Source organism: Trachypithecus francoisi, unplaced genomic scaffold (assembly GCF_009764315.1).
Source record: "Trachypithecus francoisi isolate TF-2019V2 unplaced genomic scaffold, Tfra_2.0 Lachesis_group6, whole genome shotgun sequence".
Classification (NCBI taxonomy): domain Eukaryota; kingdom Metazoa; phylum Chordata; class Mammalia; order Primates; family Cercopithecidae; genus Trachypithecus; species Trachypithecus francoisi.
In genome coordinates this window covers 18,759,498-18,786,446 of record NW_022681471.1, presented here as the reverse complement: position 1 = coordinate 18,786,446, position 26,949 = coordinate 18,759,498, and the positions used below count along the sequence as shown (strand labels likewise).

General features: G+C 45.3%; 1 protein-coding gene across 2 annotated transcripts; it reads right to left on the bottom strand.

Annotated features, from left to right (window-relative positions):
- Positions 1-25,131, bottom strand: UTP14A (UTP14A small subunit processome component). 2 transcript variants are annotated; one of them, XM_033201126.1, is made up of 15 exons: positions 25,008-25,131; positions 23,814-23,889; positions 22,078-22,148; positions 21,478-21,542; positions 19,348-19,490; positions 18,592-18,747; positions 10,777-10,896; positions 10,585-10,679; positions 9,186-9,309; positions 9,014-9,091; positions 8,182-8,575; positions 4,275-4,675; positions 3,362-3,555; positions 3,133-3,232; positions 1-417 (listed from the first exon to the last, which is right to left on the bottom strand). In XM_033201126.1, exons 1-15 carry the CDS (start codon positions 25,031-25,033, stop codon positions 145-147), a joined length of 2,316 nt encoding a protein of 771 aa, XP_033057017.1. In that variant the 5' UTR covers positions 25,034-25,131; the 3' UTR covers positions 1-144. The 2 variants fall into 2 exon arrangements, with proteins under 2 accessions (XP_033057017.1, XP_033057018.1); XM_033201127.1 differs by having other exon boundaries at positions 3,450-3,555.
- Positions 25,132-26,949: the final 1,818 nt, after the last annotated feature.

Sequence of the window (26,949 nt, the reverse complement as noted above, 5' to 3'; positions counted from 1 at the left end):
TAGATTTAAAAATGCCTTTATTTTTAAAATGTGGCTCAACTACATGCAATGTACTGAGCCAGTTTTGGAATCCACCCTGTACCAGAGTAAAACTGGACCAAAGGAAGTGAAGTCAGGGCTCCTGGCTGTCACTCCTCCAGCAACTCAATCTACAGAGCTTTTCTTCAGCTGTTTTTTGTGACGTGTGGTGATTCGTTTTGGATTCCTCTGTATGACAGACAGGTCCGACCTTGAGGAAGACCGGTAGCCCACATCCTCTGCTTTTATGGGGTTAATGATATGGCCTGGCTTGGTGACGACCTTGGGAGTAGTCAGCTTTTGGAAAGCCCTCTGGGTGTTCCATGTGGATCCAATGGGGGTCTGGATGGTCCTTTCAAATTGCCAATGGTGGGTAAATGGATATGGAAGCACTCGTACCTGGAAAGGAAGGAGAATGATTTGGTATGAGGCAGGCCTGGGGTGCAGTTATACACTGTACTGGCAACTCTCATCAGGTACTGTTTTGGTACAGGCCACGGTTCCACATGATGACTGCAAGTGAAGAGACTAAGAGGTTAAGGCATCCCATCGCTCCCATCTGCTCTTAGGAGTCAAATCTGCTTGATGACATTTGGGAGTAGGGGGGCCTAAGCTGGCTCTGGATCCCCTGTTTATTCAACAATTCAGGGTCTAAAAAACCAACCTGACACTACTTCTGTCTTTGTTTTTGCTTTTTTTTTGAGACAGAGTCTCACTCTGTTGCCCAGGCTGGAGTGCAGCGGGGTAATCTCTGCTCACTGCAACCTCTGCCTACCAAGTAGCTGGGATTACAAGTGACACTGTCCCTATCCAGCCACAGGAGCTCCAGGGCTGCTGTCCCAGAGTGAGCTTTCCTATATAACACTGTCACTGCAAGAATCCAGACCATTGTGTATCCCTGTGGATTTTATAACTTTTCTACCCTCTTTATGCTCTCAGTCTCCTCCTTCCCTCTCTTAGGATTGATGTTTCAAGGAACCCGAATCCTCAACTCTACCAGGCCGTTACACTTAGTTTCATCTTTTTTTTTGTTTGTTTTTGTTTGGGTTTTTTTTTTTTTTTGAGATGGAGTCTCGCTGTCGCCCAGGCTGGAGTGCAGTGGCGTGATCTCAGCTCACTGCAAACTCTGCCTCCCGGGTTCACACCATTCTCCTGCCTCAGCCTCCCGAGTAGCTGGGACTATAGGCGCCTGCCACCGTGCCCGGCTAATTTTTTTGAATTTTTTTTTTTAGTAGAAACAAGGTTTCACCGTGTTAGCCAGGATGGTCTCGATCTCCTGACCTCATGATCCGCCGGCCTTGGCCTCCCAAAGTGCTGGGATTACAGGCGTGAGCCACCGTGCCCAGCCCACTTGGCTTCATCTTCTTTTGGCACCACAGAATGTAGAGCTGGAAGGCCCTAGATATTGGCAATGATCATCTCTGGCCTGAAAATTTGGCTTAGAGGGAGGAAATGATGAACCTAAGTAAATGAGGAGCAGCATTGGAGAACAGAACCCAAAGCTCCTGTTTCCTTGCCTGGTATTCCTCCACCACATTTCTACCTTCAGACATTTAAATAATCTTTAAACACTTCCCCAATGGCCAAAGGAGGAAAACACGTAAGGAGAAAATGGGGATGTAAAAATCAGTAGTCTTTGGCAGGGCACGGTGGCTCACACCTGTAATCCCAGCACTTTGGGAGACCAAGGCAGGCAGATCACTTGAGGTCAGGAGTTCAAGACCAGCCTGGCCAACATGCTGAAACCCCGTCTCTACTAATATAAAAATAAGCTGGGCGTAGTGGTGCATGCCTGTAATCCCAGCTACTCAGGAGGTTGAGACAGGAGAATAGCTTGAACCTGGGAGGTGGAGGTTGCAGTGAGCTGGGATCATGCCACTGCATTCCAGCCTGGGTGACAGGGTGAGACTCCATCTGAAAACAAAACAAAAACAAACAAAAAAAGCAAATCAGTAGTCTCTGGAAACATTTAGTGGAATACTCAAGAGAAGCTAAGCACTATCTGGTGGTCCTGGTAGTAGCGAAGGAAACAGATTCTCTTTAAGTTAAGGGAATGTCTTATTTGGGTTGACGGCTACATCTGTGCTTGTCAACCAGGGCAACAGAAAAAGAGAACACCTGGACAAAGAGAACACCTGGACAAAGTATTCAGTCTCAGAAGTCCCCCCTAGGCACCTTGAAGCACTTTATTCTACTGCATGTTGGAACCTGCAGTAACTTATTAAAAAGATGAAAATCAGGGGAGATTCCTAGAAGGCTATTTGTCAGTTTGCCATGACTGCATTAAAAAAACAAACAGACCCCTGGAAGGGAACGGTCATCTTTATCGAGCTCCATACTTTACCTATCACCTGGAATCCTGGCCCACCGAAGCACCCTTTCCCCGCTTCCCTTATCGTGTAACTGCCTATTTTCTAGTTATATAGCCTTAATTGGGACTGCAGTAGTTACGTTTCAGTTTCTGCAGTGATTGGTTCACAAAAAAAGATAAAAAAGAATGTCACTGAAATGTATATCTTCTTACCTCTGTTCTGTAGCCATTAGTTCTTTATTCCTTCAGAGGGAAAAATGTAACTCATTTGAATATACTGGCTGGGGACAGATCTCAGAATTGAAGGGAACATAAAGGTCATCTAGTCCAATCTCATTCTTGAGTCCCCTTTACACGTACTCATACTCCCAGAGCAGCCTTGAATTCTGTATCTCCTCTAACTTCTACTTTATGTGACTTCATACAGTAACCTTCGATATACTTGAACACCGTAATCACGCTCAAATTTTCTTCTCTTGTAAACATCCCCAGCTCGTTATCATGTGACACAACTTACAATCTTCTCATTCTCCTGAACAAGTACCGGTTTGTCTTCATTTTTCTTCAGCTATAGCTCAAACCTTATAGCCTCTGTTTGAGCATTACCTTGACTCTAAACTTTTTTCCTGGCCAGTAATTAAAACAGCATAGTCTGTCTGAGATGATAAATCTAACAGCCATTCAGCGAAAACAATAGATTTGATTCTGTGGTCAAGATCACACGTCCCTCTTGACTACAGATCACTAGAATACTCCTCTCAAGCAAGAGAGTCAGGCAGCTAAAGAACTCTCTAAGTTCTCACCTGATGAGCCGCTGTGTGGATGTTGCGCTTCTCATTGATAATCACATTTGGCAAATTCTTATCTTTTCTTGGAGGACCCTCAGGGGCTTTAATGAGAAACCTGGAAAGCAAAACAACAGGACATCTGACTAGGAGCATTAAGGACTTAGTCAAAAGGGTAGGGAGGACACCGAAGGGCGATGGGGGAGAACCTAGTGCCCTTTTGACAGACTTTCTTCCGCATTCTTACCGGCGTCTTTTCTTGGCACTGGGCTTTAGGCCCACACCACCCCACTCGCCCCAGCCAGGTAGCGTCAGGTCCACATCCTTTGGCTTACTAGCCTCCACGGCTTCCCTCTTCTCTTTCAAGAAATCTCTGATGACATCATCCCCAGCAAAAGCTTCCTTTATCATCTGCCTTTGGTTTCTCTCCTCTTCATCTTCCTGGGGAGAAACAAGCGAGAGCTACAGCTTGGCTTATGAGCTGTGGTTCATGGTGAGAACGGTTGAATTTTGGGTCGTGACATTTTAGCGCCCCCTAGAGGGAAGTGCTGAACAATGATGGTCTTGAGATACAAACTAATGCGCAGCCAATCATGCTCCAATTTTCTTCCCTCTAGGGTAAGTATCTCTAGCTCATTATCATATGACACAATTTTAAACTTTTGAGTAAGGAAGCTGCAGGGTGGAGGAAGGAATGGCCCGTGTTAGCAGCAGGAGCTCTAAGTGGCCAGACTGTAGGCTTCATCCAGCTTATATCCCTTAAAAGACAGGTGCCAGGATGCTTCACTTTAAGTTTCAGATTAACTGGGGAGTCTTAGACCATTTGAGATCCCACTAAATAAAACTTTGGCAACAGTTCAATGAGTCACCTTCGAGTTGTCCTGCCTGGGATCTGGTCAGAACTCTGTTACTCCCTCTTTCCTCTGAGAGCAGTTTTAAGAGTCACCCCAGAGGAGTTTTGGTGGATCAGGGTTTCGGAAATAGGGGTCTTGACAGCACCCATATATCTGCATCTATTAAAACATCACTGGGACTAGCCTGGCCCTATACTATTCTGGACTTCTCAATTACTGAAATGTGCCTACAGCAAAACAAAGCTTCATTACTGCTTGTGCAAGGACACTTTCTGAACAATGGCCCACCACCCTGGCTCTGCTCACCAGCTCCTCTATTGTGGGAACTGCCAAAGACTTCACAGAGGGAGACTGTGTGGTTAGGAGGTTCTGTAGGTCGATCATTTGCTCCTTCTTTTTCTTCTCCTTAGGGGCATCAGGGCGATTATTTGGGGTCCTCTCTGACTGCTGCCCTTCTAACACAGGTCTGGGAACCTCCTTATTTTGAAAACATTCTTCTTTTCCCAGCTCTTCTAGTTCTTCCAGCGTCTGTACTCTCTCTGGCCTCTGTAGCAACAGGGGCTCCTCTTCTTCTGGGGCAGGTTCCTCTCTCTGGACCTGGGGAATAGTCCCCTCTGAACTTGCTTTTTGCTTCCTGGACTGATCATTTTCCTTCAATTTCTGAGCTAGTACCCTCAATTCAGACAGCACCTCCTGGCTGCTGGAATCTAGGGGAAAAAGAATGAAAGCTGTCAGAAAAAGGAGGTATGTATGTTGTCTGGTCGGTAAGCATTTGTTGAGCACCCACCAAGTGCTAGGTACCACATAAGACATTCTAACGAGGACAAACGGGGAAAAGAAGATTCTGTACATTGAATCTCCTAGAGAGTACACTAATCATAGCAGGCAATGGAGTTTGGTAATTAAAAGTAGCATGTGGCCAGGCGCGGTGGCTCATGCCTGTAATCCCAGCACTTTGGGAGGCCGAGGCGAGCAGATCATGAGCTCAGGAGATCGAGACCTGGCTAACACGGTGAAACCCTGTCTCTACTAAAAATATAAAAAATTATCCGGGCATGGTGGCATGTGCCTGTAGTCTAGCTACTTGGGAAGCTGAGGCAGGAGAATCACTGGAATCAGGGAGGCGGAGGTTGCAGTAAGCTGAGATTGCGCCACTGCACTCCAGCCTGGGTGACAGAGCGAGACTCTGTCTCAAAAAAAAAAAAAAAAAGTAGCATGTGCGATGTTGGATATGGTGGCTCACGCCTGTAATGCTAGCACTTTGGGAGGCCAAGTGGGGAGGATCGCTTGAGCCCAGGAGTTCGAGACCGGCCTAAGCAACATAGTGAGAACTCATTTCTACCACCTCCACTCCCCCAACAACAACAAAAAGTTTCCAGGCATGGCAGTGTGCATCTGTAGTTCCAGCTACTTGGGAGGCTAAGCTGGGAGGATCACTGGAGCTGGAAGGTCAAGGCTACAGGGAGCTGTGACTGTGCCGCTGCATACTAGCCTGGGCAAACAGGGCAAGACCTATCTCAAAAAAAAAAAAAAAAGTAGCATGTTGGAAAGCAGACGTCCTGGGTCCTATTCCCAGCTTTGCCAATGATCCACTGTATGACTGGGACTGTGGCTTAAGTTCCTCGTGCAGTAAACCACACTTGGGAAGATTGCCCCAAGTTCCAAATTTTAAAAAAGGAAACCACTTTAACAGGTGGCTTCTGAATGTAACTTCATTGTAATTTATGCTTTACTGCCTGTAAAAACCTTATCCAGGATTTTCATCTTTTTTTTTTTTTGAGACGGAGTCTCGCTCTGTCGCCCAGGCTGGAGTGCAGTGGTGCAATCTCGGCTCACTGCAAGCTCTGCCTCCCGCATTCACGCCATTCTCCTGCCTCAGCCTCCTTAGTAGCTGGGACTACAGGCGCCCACCACCACGCCCAGCTAATTTTTTTGTATTTTTAGTAGAGGCAGGGTTTCACCGTGTTAGCCAGGATGGTCTTGATCTCCTGATCTCGTGATCCACCCATCTCGACCTCCCAAAGTGCTGGGATTACAGGTGTGAGCTACCGCGCCAGCCCAGGATTTTCATCTTGACTCAAGAATTTCTACTCCATATCTTAAAGCAGTATTTCATAATCTGCTGTTGCTGAGTCAAGGGATGAAGTAGCTGCTTTTTCCAGTGGATGTAGCTCACACTTCCACTGGCAACATCTGAGCAAATAACACTAGTCTTAAGAGTCTGGAGGGGCTGGCATCCCAGCACTTTGGGAGGCTGAGGTGGGTGAATCACTTGAAGCCAGGAGTTTGAGACCAGCCTGACCAACATGGTGAAACCCCGTCTCTACTAAAAATACAAAAATTAGCTGGGCATGGTGGTGCATGCCTGTAATCCCAGCTACTTGCGGGCTGAGGCAGGAGGATTACTTGAACCTGGGAGGTGGAGCTTGCAGTGAGCCAAGGTTGCACCACTGCACTTCAGCCTGGAGGACAGAGACCTGTCTCAAAAAAAAAAAAAAAAAAAAAGAGTCTGGAAGGAAACCTGGCAGTGACATGCTTCTAAACTGGCTTTTTCATCGACTCAAGTTGCCACCATTCCCAAGTTGATCCTGCTCTCTAGCTTTGGCATGAAGCCATTGTAGCTCCTCAGATCTGGCCTTTGGACACATGTATGTTTATTTCTCAAGAATCAGGTTTCCTTGTTCATTTTCATTGGGGTCCGTGACTTTCCAGTATTTTAGGACACTCTTGGAAGGTTTGAGAAAATTCGATTTATTTACTGTCTAAGGAAATGCAAATCTATCTTTCATCCTTTCATATCACAGTCAGCCGCTCTGCACATTTAGCTAGATGGTCAGTTGTTGAGGGGGCTTAAGAGAAAGCCACTAGGGTCCTGTGGTCATATATGGACACCCCAACAATCTCAGCCCGCTGTGCTGCTTTCCAAAATTCTCTCAGAAGTGACTGCTTGCAATTATTAATCCCAGAAATATCCAGCCAAAACTGTTAAGTAAAGGTCACCACAATACATTCTAAATTATAGCTCTTGTAAAATAAATTTTTGTATGTGGAAACCTGAAAAAAACAAAGGAAAAAAAAAGGAGTCTGGGTGCGGTGGCTCACACTTGTAATCCTAACACCTTGGGAGGCTGAGGTGAGAGGATAGCTTGAGGCCAGGAATTCAAGATCAGCCTGGACAACAGAGCAAGACCTCAGTCTCTACAAAAACTTAGCTCAGCATGGTGGCACATACATGTAGTCCCAGCTAGTTGGGAGGCTGAGCCAAGAGGATCGCTTGAGCCTGGGAGGTCTTAGGCTGCAGTAAGGTATGATTGTACCACTGTACTCCAGCCTGGATGACAGAGTAAAACCCTGTCTCTTAAACAAAAAAAAAGTAGAAAAAAATATTTTTTTTTTTGCCATGTAAAACCAGATTTTTGCCGTCATCTAAATGCATTCCTATGTGGAACCAAACCAGACCTGGTAATTTGTCCAGATAGCCAAGTGATTTCTCAATATAGGTCGTTTTCCTAGGCAGGCTTTTTAGTGTCCTGGTTTATTGCCAGAATGGGAACTCTGACCAATCTCACAGGTGCTAACACTGTTAATAAGATCTCTTCAAGATAACAGGTAGAAAATATAAAGTACAAATAGAGCCTGAGCATGGAGTCACAATTCTAATTTGCCATGTAGCCCCGTGGAGTCATTCATTCCGTAAAGTCTCACCCCATGTAGACACACATAAACTAGCATTAAGAAGTGCTAAAAATGCCACTCCTACTTAACCAACAAAACAAAAAAATCTGGCAATTAGAACATGTTTCCTAATGTCTCAAAATCGACCTATCTGTGTCTATAGGTGTGAATGGACTTTCAGATTTGCCATTCTACCATATGTACTTCTCCCTGGTGTGTAGGTACCAGGAACACTAACTCACACCCTAACTTCAAGGATGGTTTAGTTATTATGGCTTTCTGAAGGCTGTAAGCCCCCAAAAACAGAAAATGTGCCTGAACCACGTTGCATGGCCATGCAGATGACTGCTTATTAAATGCCTTCAAAGGAAAGTAGTTATGAATGTAATTTCTCTACAGGGATCCAGTGCATGCACTCTTGCAAGTCCCTAGAGCCTAATCACTATGCAGTTGTGTGTGTGGGTGGACACATTTTTTTTTCTCCCATAGTCTGTCCACAGCACTAGGAATTTCTCCCTTCCATTTGATCACAGCTCACCTTTTGTTTCTTGACTGCCTGCTGGCTCAGCATCCTGGCTGAGCTCAGATCTTTTCCTAAGGGATCGCCTTTCCTCAAATTCTCTCAACAAAATTTCTTCTTCTGCCACTGGTCTCTCTTCTCCCTCACTTTCAGAAACTTCGTGGGCCTCAGGCTCTGGCAGTTGCTCAGGGTCCTCCTGGGTTGCAGCCTCTTTGGTGTCACTGGTACAGCTCCTGAGCATCCAGGGATTCGGCCCATCTGCATTCATCTGCACTTCATTCACTACATCAGGGACAAGGAGTTCTTCCACTTCTTCTGTGCCTCCCTCCTCTTCCTCACTCTCAGAGGCTACCTGGAGTTTCTGTGTTAGTTCTTTGTTCTTGGCCAACTGTTCCTGCATAGCTTGGCGAGCCTGGAGGAAAGAGTCACAGCATGAGAGCCCTGTCATTAGTGACTGCAATAATACCTTTCCTGGTCCATTTCATAAAGCTGCTTCCTCTCGATTTGACTTGGTATTTCTTACTGGTACCTACTGTTTAAACTGCATATACAATGCTGGGTTAATAGCTGTGGTATAAAATGGAAGACAAATTCTTTGTCCTCAAGGAATCAACAGGTGAAATAAGATTTTAAAAAGCTCCTCTCCCGCTTTGGACTTGCCTTCAATGCTGTTTCCCTTTCATCTCTCCTTTTCCACCTTGTTTCTGGTCATTTTCCTTTCTGCCTTAGAGATTTTTCTGATGCCTTTTTAGATTCCTGGTTTTCCATCCATCCTCATGGCTCTTCCCCAACTCTGCTTCTGCTAGCATCCTCCAATTCCAGATCTTCTCTCACCCCAAGGGACTCTTACCTCCAGGTCATATTTGGCCATAATTGCCTTTGACTTGGCCCATTTCCCACTGTTTTGGTGCTTAAGGCTCATTCTTTCCTAGAAAGAAAGAACAGAGTGAGATTTAGACCTTTAGTGGCTTCCAAGGAAAGCTGGTTCAAAGGGGTGGGGGTGGGGCAAGAGGTAGTCTCACCATCATTCTGGCCTTTTCAATTTTTTCCAGTTCTTCTAGTGCCGCAGCTGGATTAACCTTCCGCAGCTGCTCAAACTCTTTTAGGGCTTTCTTGGCCTTCCCTTTCTTCACGACTTTGTGATACCTGTAGGGTAAGAGGGGTAGGAGGGAAGAGTTTAGCAATTTAGCTGAAGCACGGATGTCACAGGCACAAGTGCCCATACTACCCAATGGGTTCCCTGGGCAGGGGGCTGGAACGGGCATCATAGAGCTAGTTGGCTATAGGGAGTCAGTTTGGGACCTGAGAGGACTGGCAGGATTCTTGGTACCCACAGTCCTCAGGGTAGACCTCTGTGGCTCAAAGAGTCTCCTTTGCCTCTAAAACTCAAGGAAGGAGTAGAACAAGTTTCATTTTTTTTTTTTTTTGAGACGGAGTCTCGCTCTGTCACCCAGGCTGGAGTGCAGTGGCCGGATCTCAGCTCACTGCAAGCTCCGCCTCCCGGGTTTACGCCATTCTCCTGCCTCAGCCTCCCGAGTAGCTGGGACTACAGGCGCCTGCCACCTCGCCCCGCTAGTTTTTTGTATTTTTTAGTAGAGACGGGGTTTCACCGTGTTAGCCAGGATGGTCTCAATCTCCTGACCTCGTGATCCGCCCGTCTCGGCCTCCCAAAGTGCTGGGATTACAGGCTTGAGCCACCGCGCCCGGCCTCATTTTTTTTTTTTAAGACAGTGTCTCACTCTGTCACCCAGGCTGGAGTGCAGTGATGATGTGATCTTGGCTCACTGCAACCTCCACCTCCTGGGTTCAAGCAATCCTTCCGCCTCAGCCTCCCAAGTAGCTGGGACTATAGGTGCACATTACCACGCCTAATTTTTGTATTTTTAGTAGAGATGGGGTTTTGCTATGTTGGCCAGGCTGGTCTTGAATTCCTTACCTCAAGTGATCCATCCGCCTCAGTCTCCCAAAGTGCTGGGATTACAGGCATGAGCCACTGTGCCCAGCCAGTTTTACCAGTTGCCCAGGTTGGTCTTGAACTCCTGAGCTCAAGTGATCCATCCACCTAGGCCTCCCAAAGTGCTAGGATTACAAGCATGAGCCACCACATGTGGCCAACAAGTTTCAAAGAGGCAAAAAGGCAGGAAGGAAGCCCTATTGGCCTTAACAGCTCTGGAATTCAGAGCTCATTCTGCAGAACCACTCTGTGATGCCTTGGAAGGTAGAGAAAGTAACTGAATAGTCCTCTTTTTGGCAAAACTGTATGAGGTTGGTTTGTGGGGAACAAAAGGCTAGTCACTCCTGTTTGGGACCTCATCTACATGACTCTAGTTGCTGCATCAAAGGTTCTCTCCAAAGAATTTATGATGAGCCACATGACTTTCTTCTGTGGAACCAAAGGCCAATTCACAGGGGCTTTCTTACTTTTTACTTTTGATTTTCTTCTCTCTTCGAGCCTTGGCCTCATAGTAGGACTGCAGAGCCCGAGCCCTCTGAAGCTCTGCTCGGCGCATCTTTGCCTACAACAAATGACATTTACAGTGACATCTGGGCCAGAAGACAAATGCTAGGAGAAGCGTGGCATGCCTGGGTGTGAAGGGCCTATGACACACTTACCTCTTCCAGGCTCATAGCTTGGAGAGAGGCCTTTTCCACGGGGGTCAGTAAAGGGTCTGCCACTGGCTGCTTGTTCTTATGGAGGAGGTTGAAAATTTCCTGCTCCAGGGGAGTTCTTGCCTTAAAGAAGCAACAAAACATTCTGAGTCTTAAGCCATGCTCTTACAGCTTTCTTTCTTTATATTCCTATGATTATCTAACTTATGACACTATAATTGGAATCATAAGTGGATAGGATTGGCTGTTACAGCAAGAGAAGGGGGTTCCAGTCTTGTTGTCAGCAGTGTAAATAAAGCCTTATTTGATTCTTATATGACAACTTCAGCAGGGAGATGCTGAGGCTACTCTCTAATACTGCTGAGAAGGATCACTGTGTTCAGGTTACCAGTATGTTTTTTTTTCTTGAGACAGGTCTTGCTGTGTTGCCCAGGCTGGAGTGCAGTGGCGCAATCTCGGCTCATTGTAAGCTCTGCCTCCCAGGTTCACGCCATTCTCCTGCCCCAGCCTCCCAAGTAGCTGGGACTACAGGCGCCTGCCACCACGCCTGGCTAATTTTTTGTATTTCTGGTAGAGACGGGGTTTCACCATGTTAGCCAGGGTGGTCTCGATCTTCTGACCTCGTGATCCTCCCGCCTTGGCCTTCCAAAGTGCTGGGATTACAGGCATGAGCCACTGCGCCCGGCCCAGGTTACCAATATATGTTAAACAGATTTCCATTCTCTTAAGAATCTAGGCACATTGCCCTTGAGTCCCTGTATTGTTATGTATTATTTGAAGCACATAACTATTACTTTATAGTTAGGAATCTCAAATTCATATCATAAGCCTTCTTTTAGAATATTTCTAGAGGGAAGGGGTGGTTAGTTTTTTTTTTTTTTTTTTTTTTTTGAGACAGAGTCTTCCTCTGTCACCCAGGCTGGGGTCCACTGGCACTCCAATCTCAGCTCACTGCAACCTCCACCTCTAGTGCGCAAGTGATCCTTCTGCCTCAGCCTCCTGAGCAGCTGGGACCACAAGTGCAAGCCACCATATCTGCTAATTTTTTTTTATTTTTTGTAGAGACAGGGTCCTGCCATGTTGCCCAGGTTGGTCTTAAACTCCTGGCCTCAAGCAATCCTCCTGCCTTGGCCTCCCAAAGTGCTGGGATTACAGGCGTGAACCCAGCATGCCCTGTGAGGTTAGATCTTAAGATAAGCATTATTTGCCACTGATGATATACCTAGGAAATAGATCTGCAAATGTCTCAGAGGGGAAGCCCAACTTTTTTTGACCATAGCCCACTGCTATAAACCATGCATATAAGTGTTCTTGGTATCATTAATTACTGATGAAAGAAAATGAGAAAAAACATGACTTTTTTTGGCACAGTCTTCAAATGTAGTTTGTGGTGGGGTGTGTGTCTTAATTTCTTGAGCACAAAAGGATATTGCCTTTAAAAAAATATAGGATGGGCATGGTGGCTCAGGCCTGTAATCCCAGCACTTCAGGAAGCTGAGGCAGGAGGATTGCTTGAGCCCACAAGTTTGAGACCAGCCTGGGCAACATGGTGAAACCCCATCTCTATTTATTATGTTAAAAAAAAAGAAAAAGAAAAAGACCTTCATGTAATTAGCCTGTTTCCTGATGGTTCAAATTGAACTCTCCTCATTCTCTAACTTTGGCTCCAATTCCTCAGTTTCCAGTTAATTTTGCATGCTAGGCAGAGTATGTATGAAATGAATGAACTGTAAACCAGTTATTCCACATGCTATCGTGAGGATGGCTAAATAATCAGGCCGATCATGCCACGGTCCACATTCTGGCAAGGCACAAAGACAGCCCTAGGCAACAGAGCTAGTTTCAAACCTCACACACATATTATGTGTGGTTTTCTTCAATAGCCATATACATCATGGTCAGTATTAAACTTATAAATATTTGGATAAATGCATAAACGCACATCATCACATGTTACATGATGCTATTGATTTAACCATAAAACTGTTCTACCGAATAGTAAAGGTACGTGTTCTTCCATTTTTAGTATTTGCAGTAGTGATCAATCACAGGCTACAAAGTGATTTATACTACAAAGCTGTAATGTCCCTTCAATTCAATTCAGTTTACAAACATTTGCTGATTGTAGCTATATTCCAGGCACTTGTGTGGGGTGCTAGGAATACACAATTGATTAAGATAGTTCCTGTCCTCATGGAGCTCACAGCCTTTCAGAGCAGAGGCATACACAACACAAACAGCATAACGTAATGGGTTAAATACATACTGCTACGTTATTCTATAGGGGTAATCACAGAGGAAATCATCATTAAATATTATTAGGAGGTAGGTTAGGCTTGGGGAAGGAAGTGATCTTTTGAATTAGGCTTTGAGGCCTAAGTACAGTTCTGTCAGGAGGAAAAAAAATCCAAACAGATGAGCATAAGCAAAAACACAGACACAGGGAAAGGAGTGGTATGTAATAGAATGTGTTGTCCAACATAGCTAAAATGCTAGGTAATTTTATTTTATTCTGTAAGTGAACAGCCTTTGAAGGATTTTAAGGAGAGCAACAATCAATTTCGTGTTTCAGCATGAAAATCCTGCTGATTGTGTAGAGGATATATGTAAAGTTCCAAAGGAAAGGTTCGATGAGGGCCTCAATTAGGGCAGTGAAAATGAAAATGAAGAGAAAATAGGAGCCTAAGGACTATTACAGAGACAGAATTTGCAGGCCTAGGCCCCTGTATAAGCTGGTGGAGAGGGAGACAGTGAAGGGGTCAAGTAGGAATCAAATGACTGAGGTTTCCAACCTAACTGACTGGGGTAGGAAGTTACGTTGTTAACTGAGTTGCAGAATGAAGGGGTATAGGTTTTGGAAGTCTGGGGAAAGGAAATGCGAAGCTTACTTTGGACTGGACTAAGTTAAGGTGCACATGGGAGACCCAGGTGATTCCTGCTAGTCACATGGAATATAAGACTGGAGCTCCAGGCCGGGCGCGGTGGCTCAAGCCTGTAATCCCAGCACTTTGGGAGGCCGAGACGGGCGGATCAAGAGGTCAGGAGATCGAGACTATCCTGGCTAACACGGTGAAACCCCGTCTCTACTAAAAAATACAAAAAACTAGCCGGGCGAGGTGGCGGGCGCCTGTAGTCCCAGCTACTTGGGAGGCTGAGGCAGGAGAAGGGCGTAAACCCGGGAGGCAGAGCATGCAGTGAGCTGAGATCTGGCCACTGCACTCCAGCCTGGGTGACAGAGCAAGACTCCGTCTCAAAAAAAAAAAAAAAAAAAAAAAAAAAGACTGGAGCTCCAAATACGGGGTTGAGAGTGATAGTCAAAAGTTATGGAATTTTCTTTTTTTTTTTTTTTTTTTGTTTGAGACGGAGTCTCGCTTGTTGCCCAGGCTGGAGTGCAGTGGCACGATCTTGGCTCACTGCAAACTACGCCTCCAGGGTTCACGCCATTCTCCTGCCTCAGCCTCCCGAGCAGCTGGGACTACAGGCACCCACCACCACGCCCGGCTAATTTTTTGTATTTTTAGTAGAGCCAGGGTTTCACCATGTTAACCAGGATGGTCTCGATCCCCTGACCTCGTGATCCACCCGCCTTGGCCTCCCAAAGTGGTGGGATTACAGGTGTGAGCCACCGTGCCCGGCCTAGTTATAGAATTTTCACGCCTGTAATCCCAGCACTCTGGGAGACCGAGGCGGGCGGATCAAGAGGTCAGGAAATCGAGACCATCCTGGCTAACACGGTGAAACCCCATCTCTACTAAAAAATACAAAAAATTAGCTGGGCGTGGTAGCGAGACTCCATCTCAAAAAAAAAAAAAAAAAAAAAGTATGGAATTTACAGAGCAAGCATAAAAAGGACTAAGGAAAGCCAGAGAGAGAAAATACCCAGAGTATATCACAGAAGCTAGAGGGGAGAGATTTTTAAAATGAAATGTGCTAATGGTGTCAAATACGCTAAAGACTAAGAGGGCTTGGGATCTGGCAATTCGGAGGCCCCTCACTAATGCCTTTTGAGAGAAGTTACAGTAGGGCAGTAGGGGAAGAAGGTGAGAGAGAGGACGCAGCAGTGGAGACAGACCAGCTCTTCCCCAAACACATTCCTCATCAGGTAACAAGATTTGCTTCCCCTGTTAAAAGCTTAAAATTCAATTTATTGAAATTTTAATAAAATCAGTTTGTATACCCTAAGTTAAATTAAATCCGACAGGTATCTTCACCATTTTTTCATAGCCTTTATTTTTATTTTTTGAGACAGAGTCTCACTCTGTTGCCCAGGCTGGAGTGCAGTGGCACAATCTTGGCTCATTGCAACCTCCACCTCCTGGGTTCAAGTGATTCTGGTGCCTCAGCCTCTGGAGTAGCTGGGATTACAGGTATAAGCCACCATGTCCAGCTAATTTTTGTATATTTTTTAGTAGAGACGGGGTTTTGCCATGTTGGCCAGGCTGGTCTCGAGCTCCTAACCCAGGTGATTCACCCACCTCAGCCTTCCAAGTGCTGGGATTACAGGCGTGAGCCACTATGTCCGTCCGGCCTGTTTCATAGCCTTTAAAATGCTAAAGCATGTTGTGACTCTCCAATCTCCAGTAGGGGCATGCAGCATTTTCTAGCAATGCCTCCTCTCCTCTTGTGAGGGCATACTGAGAGACTAAGGTTTCAAGGAGAATGCCTTGGTAAATACTGGTGTACACAGAGAATAGTGAGGAGAGGGGTGAAAGAAGTTACCTTACAGCATTTCTGGCACTTTGCAGTTTACAAATGCCTTCTCATGCACTATCCCACTTAATTATTTGCAGCTAAACAAAATTTTAGGAAGCTGAACCAAAACTATAGTACAGACTTTCAATTTTCTTTTCTTTTTTTTTTTTTTTGCAGGCTGGAGTGCAGTGGTGTGATCTCGGCTCTTTGCAACTTCCGCCTCCTGGATTCAAGAAATTCCCGTCTCAGCCTCCTCAGCAGCTGAGACTACAGGCATGTGCTACCATGCCTGGCTCATTTATGTATTTTTAGTAAAGACGAGGTTTCACTATGTTGGCCAGGCTGGTCTTGAACTCCTGACCTCAGGTGACCCACCTGCTTCAGCCTCCCAAAGTGCTTGGATTACAGGCATGAGCCACCGTGCCCGGCCTGAGACTTGATATTCAATCTCTAGAAACCCTAATACAGCATATACTAGTTGTTGGTACTTTGCACTCTAAGTTGTGAGGAGAGACCTAGGAGTTGCTAGCCACAAAGCACCCTCTGAACTAAGCACTTCCTTATTTCTCTGTGCCCTACTAGCATAATTTCTCAAAAGTCAGTCTTAGAATGAATGAATGGCATGGCATATTCAATGTATAACATCTGAGCCTCACTCTATCTTGAAGAGGTTGTGCTATTCTTAGTGTAACCTTCTCCACTACCATCTAGTTTTTATTATTTATTTATTTATGTATATATTTTGAGATGGAGTCTTGTTCTGTTGCCCAGGCTGGAGTGCAGTGGCACGATCTCGGCTCACTGCAACCTCCGCCTCCCAGGTTCGAGTGATCCTCCTGCCTCAGCCCCCCTAGTAGCTGGGATTACAGGCACGCACCACCATGCCCCGCTAATTTTTGTATTTTTAGTAGAGATGGGGTTTCGCCATGTTGGCCGGGATGGTCTCAAACGCCTGACCTCAGGTGATCCACCCGCCTTGGCCTCCCAAAGTGCTGGGATTACAGGCGTGAGCCACCACGCCCGGCCCCATCTCGTTTTTAATAACAAACTTGGCATTTTCCTGCTATCTCCAAGATTACACTGTCGTTTGGAAAAAGCAAGGTGGAGGACAGTGTGTAGTAGCATGCTACCATTCTTTTATTTAAAAAAGGTAAACGTGAATATAGAAATAAAACTCTAAGACAACAACAACAGCAAACTTATGCAAGTGGTGAGTATGGGGGTAAAAATGATCAGATGGGGCACAGGGTGGAGTCAAACTTTTCACTACATATCTTCTATGCTTTTTTATTTTTGAATCCTACAAATTGTATTACCTCTGATTTTTTTTTCCAAAAAAAAAAATCTAAAGTCTCCCTTCATCCTGCAGCCACACTTTAAACCTGATCTCTTTTTCGTGTAGAAAAGGAAGCCTCCTAGAAAGAGAATGGTAGTGACTTCAGCAAAAACATCAGAAACAGCTTATCCCCATAATAAGCAACTACTCGCTCAATTTCTAGCTATTGTGGCAAGCAATATTTACTTTGATTAGCTTTAATTAGCTCAACTTTCCAACGCCTAAGAAACTACCATTCTTGGGTTTTTGGAAAGTAAAGAGGAGAAGCACAAAGAGGGCATCTATTTAAGACTAATCAGGCCGGGCACGGTGGCTCAAGCCTGTAATCCCAGCACTTTGGGAGGCCGAGACGGGCGGATCACGAGGTCAGGAGATCGAGACCATCCTGGCTAATACGGTGAAACCCCGTCTCTACTAAAAATACAAAAACTAGCCGGGCGAGGTGGCGGGCGCCTGTAGTCCCAGCTACTGGGAGGCTGAGGCAGGAGAATGGCGGAAACCCAGGAGGCGGAGCTTGCAGTGAGCTGAGATCTGGCCACTGCACTCCAGTCCGGGCGACAGAGCGAGACTCCGCCTCAAAAAAAAAAAAAAAAAAAAAAAAAAAAAAAAAAGACTAATCAGCCCATTATAGACTATAGACTCCATACCAATGGTGTATTGGAAAAGTAGGCTAGCTGTTCTAAAGCAGCTATTCAGACTAAAAACCGAGACTTTAGGGACCAACATAGGATTTCCAACTTCTAATTTTGCCAAGAGCATAACTACCATTTCATCCCCAATCCCATCATTTACTGCCACCATCATTTCATAGAAGAAAAGACATTTCAACACCACTAAAATAGAAAGAATAACCTCATAATAAAAAAGAACTGGCAACATTACACCCACCAAACAAACATACTTACAATTATCCTTTTGTTTCAGACAAAAACTTTGTTAGGGGTCAGTGTTTGGGAAACCCAGCTCTAAAACATCAACCCCTGCCCTGCAGCTCAGAGTCATAATAAGTTACCTGCTGAAGTTCTAGTCATTGCCAGCACACATATTTTAATGTGGTATTCATTCCTGTAAAAGCAAACTTTGGCTTCTGTTGTTCACATATCTTCACTAAGGCATCATTAATACTACCGAGTTCCTGATTTCCCTAGGATCAGAATGTGGCTTTAAATGCTTTTAAAAAACTGAGTAAAAGAAAGAAAACGTTATTATGTTCCCGCTATAAGGGCAATCACATGGTTTAACACAAAAACATGGAAATAGCCAAGTACTATATACTACAAGCAGATGAAAAGTGACAGAGACCGGGCGCGTTGGCTCATCATTCCTGTAATCACAAAACTTTTGGGAGACTGAGGTGGGCGGATCATTTGAGGTCAGGAATTTGAGATCAGCCTGGCCAACATGGCGAAACCCTGTATCTACTAAAAATCCCCCAAAAAATTTATCTGGGTGTGTTGGTGCATGCCAGTAATCCTAGCTACTTGGGAGGTTGAGGCAGGAGAATCGCTTGAACCCAGGAGGTGGAGGTTGCAGTGAGCTGAGATCGTGCCACCGCACTCCAGCCTGGGTGACGGAGCGAGACCCTGTCTCAAGAAAAAAAAAAAGTGATCACAGAGCTATTGTGACTGACAATGACGATGGGCAATCCCTTCTTTCTGAGCACTAAGCTAAAATGACTTATGCTGGGGTTTAGCTTAACATGTCCAATCAAATCAATTGCAGGCTCTGAAATCTCCAACTTATAAAATCTCACCTTTCAATGAAGTTCAGTTTCATTTTGTTGTACTCACCTTCCAGCCACAGAGGACATGTTCAATGGGAGCAATGGCTGGCTCCTCCTTCTCCAGGGGAAAAACCAGCTGCTCTGCCTGCCGGTTCTTCAGGACGACAGGGTCCCATTTGGAGAGGACTTGTGTGGTTTTATTGAATGCTACTTCTCTGTGGATCTGAAGCAGACAAGGTATGTAAAAGGAAAGAGCCACAAGATTAAAGCATCAAACCCAAAGGACTAACAAGAAATTAGGAAGCAACGTTTCTTAGCCCACGAAAGAATCAGGATGCTAGAGGTTACCGCTTGCTTCTCAGGACTGCAATTTCTCCTAGATTATTATTATTTAGACGGAGTTTCACTTGTGTCACCCAGGCTGGAGAGCAATGGTACGATCTTGGCTCACTGCAACCTCCACCTCCTGGTTCAAGCGATTCCCCTGCCTCAGCCTCCCAAGTAGCTGGGATTACAGGCGTGTGCCACCACACCAGGCTAATTTTGTATTTTTAGTAGAGACGGGGTTTCACCATGCTGGCCAGGCTGATCTTGAACTCTTGACCTCAGGTGATCCGCCTGCCTCGGCCTCCCAAAGTGCTGGGATTACAGACGTGAGCCACTGCGTCTGGAACTCCTAGATTATTTTTAATCTTATCCATAGTGGGGAAATCACAGCTCCCCCTTCTCCCATTTTTCAGGTCTTTCCCTTCTTTCTATTACCCTATTTTCCCTTGTCAATACAATTTCTTTCCCTTAATAGACCACCTTCTCTGTAGCTTACCCGTTCAATCTCTTCTTTGTTCAGAGGTAACTCCACCGTCTTCTTTGATTTGACTCTATTCAGTTGCTTTTTCACAGTGGCCAAAGAAGATGAAGTTTTAACAGGCTCAAGCAGATCTGCAAGGACCAGCTTTTCTCCTGATCCTGTAGAAAGGTCAAACTTTCTAGTCAGAACAAGAAGTGAGGCAAGATCTCAATATAATGTAGGCAGAAGCCTCAGTAGAAAATGCCAGTAGGTGGCGAATGTGCAGAGAAGCAGGAATAATTCTCTTACTTCAATTGCCTATTTCTAGCCATGCCAACACTATCACTCTACATTCATCCCCAAACGTGTTGGGGGTAGAAGATAGGGGAAAATATTTATTCAAAACTCGTTTGCTTTTCTCCTGGTGCTTCTACTCTTGCCCTATTGCAATTCATTCTTCACATAACAGCCAAAAATAAAAACAACCAAAGTGGTATTTCTTTTGTTTGTTTTGTTTTGAGACAGGGTTTCACTCTGTCACTTAGGCTGGAGAGCAGTGATGCCATCTCGGCCTCCCAGGTTCAGGCAATCCTCCCACTTCAGCCTCCCAAGTAGCTGGCACTACAGGCATGTGCCACCACGCGTGGCTAATTTTTTGCATCTTTTTTAGTAGAGATAGGGTTGTGCCATGTTGCCCAGGCCAGCCTCAAACTGCTGGGCTGAAGCAGTCTGCCTACCTCGGCCTCCCAAAGTGCTGGGGATTACAGGTGTAAACCACTGCATCCAGACCAAAATGATCTTTTGAAAATATAAACCACAGCATGTCGTGACGCTGCTGAAAATCCTCCAGTGACTCCCCATTATACTTTGAATCTCATCTACCTAAAGGACACAGTCCTATGAGATCTAATCCCCATCTGCCTCTCTAACCTCATGTCACCCCCCCACCCTCCACCATGCTCTTGTCAAAGGGTCCTCTTTCCCATTCTTCAACATGCTGTGCGTGTTTCTACCTTAGAGCCTTTGTGCTAGCTGTTCCCAGGCCTGAAATGCTTTCCCCAATCTTTGCATGGTTCACTTGACTTGTCATTCAGATCTCAGCTTCAATTTTGCCTCTTCAGGGGCCTTTCATGACCAACCAATCTAAAGTAGCCACTTAGTTGCTTTATTGCATCATCCTCTCTTATTGTCTCCCTTTATTAGAATGTAAGCCCCAGGAGCTCACATCTTATTCGCTACTGTAGCCTTGGTATCTACAACACTTCCTGATACTGCTACCTAGTAGAAACACAATAAATATCCGCTGAATGAGTATGCTTGGAATACACTGTTATTTGCCCTAGGAGACTACACCAGTGATTACTACAAATGCAAAACCCATTCTAGCTGCCTAAGTTGTGAACAGGGTAAAAAAGATTTGGCATCTAGACTCAGTATTAGGATAAAATCCCACGGCTGCCACTTATTAGAGCATGTATTCTGAACAGGGGCAATTTTTACCACCCCTCCCCCAACCCCAGGGTGAAAATTGGTTCTTTCTTGGGGAGTATGAAAAGAATCTTAAGATATTACAATGTTTTGTGTCTGTCCAAGGCTCAACTCTGTCCAACAAACTCTTATTCCTTAGGACTTGATTTCCTGGGGAAGGGGCATAGTGGGAGGGATACAATGAGGATAAAAATGTCTTAAAAGGCTCCTCTCAGGGGAGCACTAAAAAAGCAAAGGTTGAAAAACACTGTACTAGGCAAAGGCCCTTGAATAAGTAACTTGACTTCTCTGAGCTCTGGCTGAAGAGAATATTTGCCTGTCTCCCAACTCAAAGCATTGTTAAGAGAACTGAAATTAAAATGAAATTGTACAAATATGGATTATGACTAAGTTACTAAGAGGCAGCTAGTAAGAGGCAGCTGTCTTCATTCATGTCCCTCTATCCTAGAAGTATCTCATCAAACTCTGTAGGATACCTTGACCACAGCCTTCTAGGCTTTCTTTGAGAGATGGAAGAAACTGAAGGGCATCTGACTACACTTCTTCACCCACTCTCCCAGGTATTTATGGTATGAGTCATTAACCACATCAAAAACAGTTCCTGGGGGGTGAGGTGAACACTATGCCCTTGGAACTCCACAAGTTTCATGCATGGGTATCTTCCTTTGTTCAACTTACCTTCAGAACTGACATTGAACTCTGACACCTTCAGACTAGCCTCAGACCTCTCAGCCAATTTCCGCCTGAAATTAGGCAAAACGATATAATAGGAATGGATAAATTTTATGGGGGCTTAGGGGTGGGAGAGACAAACACTTCTCTCTTCATACAGGGCTTTGGTTTCTTGTATTTCTTCGAGGGTCAGGTTTTGTCATGATACAGCAAGGAGATCTGTTCCTAACTTGGACTTGGTTGTCTAACCCTCATCTCTTCTCTTTATTACAAGGTAAGCATAGTGGAAAACATATTGGACTTAGATTCAAACACACCTGAACCAATAACATATTAGCCAGCTGACCTTGGGGGTAAGTCAATTTACTTCTCTAATGGGGTTAAGTAATGCCTACTCAATGCTTTAAAAGATTTTCATTGTGGAATAAGACTGCAAATGCTTACAGTAATAGCACTAAGACTAATAATAGCTAACAATTATATAATGCTTACTGTATGCTAGGCACTGGTATTAAGGTCTTTACATGAAGCACTCGATAAATATTAGCTGCAGAGAAATCTCACGGAATCAACTATATAACCTGCCCTAACTGACGGGAACATTACCTATTCTTTCCATCAAGGGAACTGATTGCTTCCAGAAGCTTTTGATGCTCTCTCTCTCCATCATTGTCCCCTAAGACACAGAAAAGGAAAAACCATCAGGATGAGGGGGAGGGAAAAGACAATATGGAAATTGAGTCTCACGTAAAATCTCTCGTTCTTTCTTTCTTTATTTATTTAAGAGACAGAGTCTCGCTCTGTGGTCCAGGCTGGAGTGCAGTGGCATGATCTCAGTTCACTGCAAGCTCCGCCCCTGGGTTCATGCCATTCTCTTGCCTCAGCCTCCTGAGTAGCTGGGACTACAGGCACCCGCCACCACACTGGGCTAATTTTTTTTATTTTTAGTAGAGACGGGGTTTCACTGTGTTAGCCAGGATGGTCTCGATCTCCTGACCTTGTGATCTGCCTGTCTTGGCCTCCCAAAGTGTTGGGATTACAGGCGTGAGCCACCACGCCCGGTCAAATCTCTTGTTCTTTTGGTCAGTAGAGAACTGGGGAATTGGAAGAGGTCTGGTGTGCAAGCATTCCAGCTCAAACTAAATGCGTCTGTCCTAACTTGCTTCTAGACAAAAAGGGCTTAAAATGGTGTTTCTGTATAAAATATATAGTATGATCTAACATGGAAACCCTGACATATAGTGTAAGTCATAGCCAGTTACCAAGTTGGCTTTTTTTTCTTTGAGACAGAGTCTCGCTCTGTTGCCCAGGAAGGAGTGCAGTGGTGTGATCTCAGCTCACTGCAAGCTCCACCTCCTGGAAGTGATTCTCTTGCCCCAGCCACTGGAATAGCTAGGATTACAGGGGAGCGCCACTACACCCAACTAATTTTTGTATTTTTAGTAAAGATGGGGTTTCACCATGTTGGCCAGGCTGGTCTTGAACTCCTGGCCTCCAGTCATCCACCCGCCTTGGCCTCCCAAAGTGCTGGGATTACAGGTGTGAGCCACCACACCCGGCCTCCAAGTTAAGTTGGCTTTTCCTAGGAAGAACACAACAAGCAGAAAAAAACAGACCAAAAAAACCCTCCTTGTTATTAAAATAGATGTGTCGTGTGCCCCCGACCCAAGAGAAAAAAAAGTGGTTTTTTGTAAGGGAAATAAAGAATTGGAATTCTTATAGCATCTGTTGGAGATCCAGCTTAAAATACATATGCATATTTCAGTCAGATAATTAAATAACGCTCTATAGAAATCCAAACTTGGGAAATCATATCACCGGGAGCATGTGTTTCAGTATTTTTTTTTTTTTTTTTTGAGATGGAGTCTTGCTCTATTGCCCAGACTGGAGTGCAGTGGCGCCATCTTGGCTTACTGCAACCTCCACCTCCTGGGTTCAATAGTAGCTGGGATTATAGGCACACACCACCACGCCCAGCTAATTTTTGTATTTTTAGTAGACACAGGGTTTTGCCATGTTGGCCAGGCTGGTCTTGAACTCTTGACCTCAGGTTATCTCCCTGCCTTAGCCTCCCAAAGTGCTGGGATTACAGGCGTGAGCCACCAGCTGGGCCTGTTTTGGTTGGTCTTATAAATTATACTTATGCAACTTGAGGGTAGTGAGTGTAAGTTTCCAAATCCTTATAGCACTTAATATGATACAGTAACTTATATATGAAACACTAACCATTTGTAATTAATTTGAGAGACCTGAACAAATACATAGAATATTGCCACACCTTTCCATTCCAGGAATGTGCTCTCTACCCTAGTTTTGAAGGCAGTTTAGCAATTGTCACCCACCTCATCTTCACTCCCACTCAAGAGGTAGTCTTTTGGCAAATCTACTAGTTCTTCCTGTTGGCTCAAAGCCAGAAGGCTGTTAAAAGAGGCAACAAAGAAATGTGAATACAATATACCCATGTAACAAACCTGCATAGGTATCCCTTAATTATAATAAAAGCTGAAATTTAATAGAGAAATATTATTATTTGAAGCAATGTCTAATCTATTAAAACAATCTCGAAAACATTGTAACTTCAACACAGAATAGCCCTATCCCTCAGAAGATATATAAAGCAGCATGAACGCCTTTGAAAACTTGTCAAGACGTGAAATTTAGACTGATATCAAGCATCAGCTCCAGGAGTGATGCCTGACTCAAAACTGCATGTAAAAGAGCTAACACTTTTCAGTGATTGGCACAACATTTCCTATGACCTATGGGAAGCTGTAAAAATGTCAGACCCTAGAATAAAATGGCCAAAGACGCTGTTGCTAGCCCTGGAGGCAAGGCAGTTTCACGATTAATATTTCTAAGCATCTTCCACATGTTTGACTCCTTGATAGGGAGCCTGATCAAAAGTGTCATCTTGATCACTTGTTCCCAGGAATGGAGAAACAGGTCGAAAGCAGCTGAGTAAGCCATTTTCCCTGGGGCTTGCTTAGCAAAGTAGGTTCTTAACTAAGGAGACTGGTACCCACAAACAAATTACAAAATTTACCGTTACTTAACAGCATATATTATTAGTATTTGCAAAGCCAACATTACTAAACGGACTACATTTAGTTCCGGGGGCGGGGAGGGGAGGCACAAAACATTACAGGAGCCAAAACGTGGTGATGACTCCAGTCAGCAAAGCTTTCGAAGATTCGGGGAGTTTATAACGCCTGCACTGCCTGCGCAGAGGATTAAATCAGGCCGCGGCAGAGGCAGAAAAAGGGGTCACGTGACGAGGAATGTGAAACATAGTAAATGAGCTGGGGAGGCAGAAACAGCATCAGGACCTACAGGGATGCGGCTACACAGCTGAGGAGCGGAGTAAGTGAATGAAATTAAAAGGGCTTTAAAGGCTGGATCGCGGAAAACAGGAACAAGTGGCCAGCTCTTGAGGGGAACCACTGCCATCTGTTAAAAGGGGGCGCCCATTTCCCAAAAGGTGGGGAACCCGGCCCCCAACGAGACCAAGAATGCCCCCTCCCCTCGTTGCCCTTCACCTCTCTGCAAGCCGGTTCGCAGTCATTTCAGCAGCCAGCTTCTCTCACATGGACCAAGAACGGAAGCCGAAGGAAAGCAATTTCCGTGCCGGCCGCAAAGCAATTTCTGTTTCCGTCAATCGCTCGCGACGTACACGTCAGTTCCGTTCCGTACAAGGCGTGTGAGAAGCAGGAGCGGTGTAGGGAGGGGCCTGCATAAAACCGGGAGGCTGGAGATGAAACGGCTGTCAGCAGGTGGGGCTTTCCTTTCTCCACCCACCCTGTATTTCTCTCGCCGGTGTCTGTCCTCCTGGCCCCTGGTTTCCACGCGGCCCAGGGTGGGTTAGCTTAGGGCGAAGGTGCTGCGCTGTCAGGAACTGAGCCCGCGCCTTCATTCGTCCCTACATAATCCAGAAGGAAAGACTCCAGCTCCCGTCCTTGTGCGACAGCGTCCTGCAAGCCGGCCACCAGCCAGCTCGGGGGTTTATTGAATGCCCATTAAGTGGCCAGATTGTGCCAGGCCCCGGAGATCCGATGGTGAACAAAACAAGTTTCCTTCCATTTAAGGAAAAATCTCTTTTGATCGCTTGTAATTGCAGCTCTGTTCTTCATTTACTGAGTCAAAATATTTTATCCAAGAATGGGCCGTCAGTAGCTACGCTTCCTCACCTCCTATCAACTTAAAAAAAAATTATTTTAAACAACTTTTTTTCTCCCATCAACTTTTAAGAATTTATTTATTTTTGAGACAGAGCCTTGCTGTGTCGCTCAGCCTGGAGTGCAATGGCGTGATCTCGGCTCACTGCAACCTCTGCCTCCCGGGTTCAAGCGATTCTCCTGCCTCAGCCTCCCGAGTAGCTAGGATTACTGGCGCCCGCCACTATGCTCGGCTAATATTTGCACTTTTAGTAGAGACGGCGTTTTGCTATGTTGGCAAGGCTGGTCTGGAACTCCTGGCCTCAAGTGATTCGCCCGCCTCGGCCTCGCAAAGTGCCGGGATGACAGGCGTGAGCCACCGGGCCCGGCCTAATATATGTGTGTGTGTGTGTGTGTATATATATATGATGATTGTAGAAAAATAATAGACAAGAACATTCTTTTCATTCTTTTAATCCATTCCCATTTTGCTTTTGCCCCATTATTCCACAGAAATTGCTCTGGGCAAGATCAGCGACACCCAAAGTTGCTAAGTAAAATGGATACCTCTTAGTCTTTGGGTTCCCAGAACTTTGTGTGGTATTTAATAACTGTCTGTTCCCTCCCTCCCTCCCTTCCTTCCTTCCTTCCTTCCTTCCTTCCTTCCCAGAGTTTTGCTCTTGTTGCCAAGGCTGGAGTGCAGTGGTGCGATTTCCGCTCACTGTAACCTCTGCCTCCCGGGTTCAAACGATTCTCCTGCCTCAGCCTCCCGAGTAGCTGGAATTACAGGTGTGCGCCACCACGCCTGGCTATTTTTTTTATTTTTTAGCAGAGACGGGGTTTCACCATGTTGGTCAGGCTGGTCTCGAACTCCTGACCTCAGATGATCCGCCCACCTTGGCTTCCCAAAGTGCTGGGATTACAGGCGTGAGCCACCACGCCCAGCTAATTTGTTTTCTTATTCATGAAATGTTTTTGGCCATCTACTATGTGCCAAGCCTCTAGGCATTGGGAATACATTGGTGAACAAAGCAGATATGTCCCATGGTTTCTTAGAGCTTACTTTCTAGTGGGATTAAAGACAATTTTGTCGTTGAAACTCAATCCTGAGATTTCATGACACCACTCTCTCTGGTATCTTAATCCTATGACCATCTTCCTCAGTCTTCTCTGCTGGATGTTTTAATATACTTACTCCCTAAATGATGATGTTTCTTTTTTCTTTTTTCTTTTTTTTTTTTTTTTTGAGACGGAGTCTTGCTCTGTCACCCAGGCTGGAGTGCAGTGGTGGGATCTCAGCTCACTGCAAGCTCCGCCTCTCGGGTTT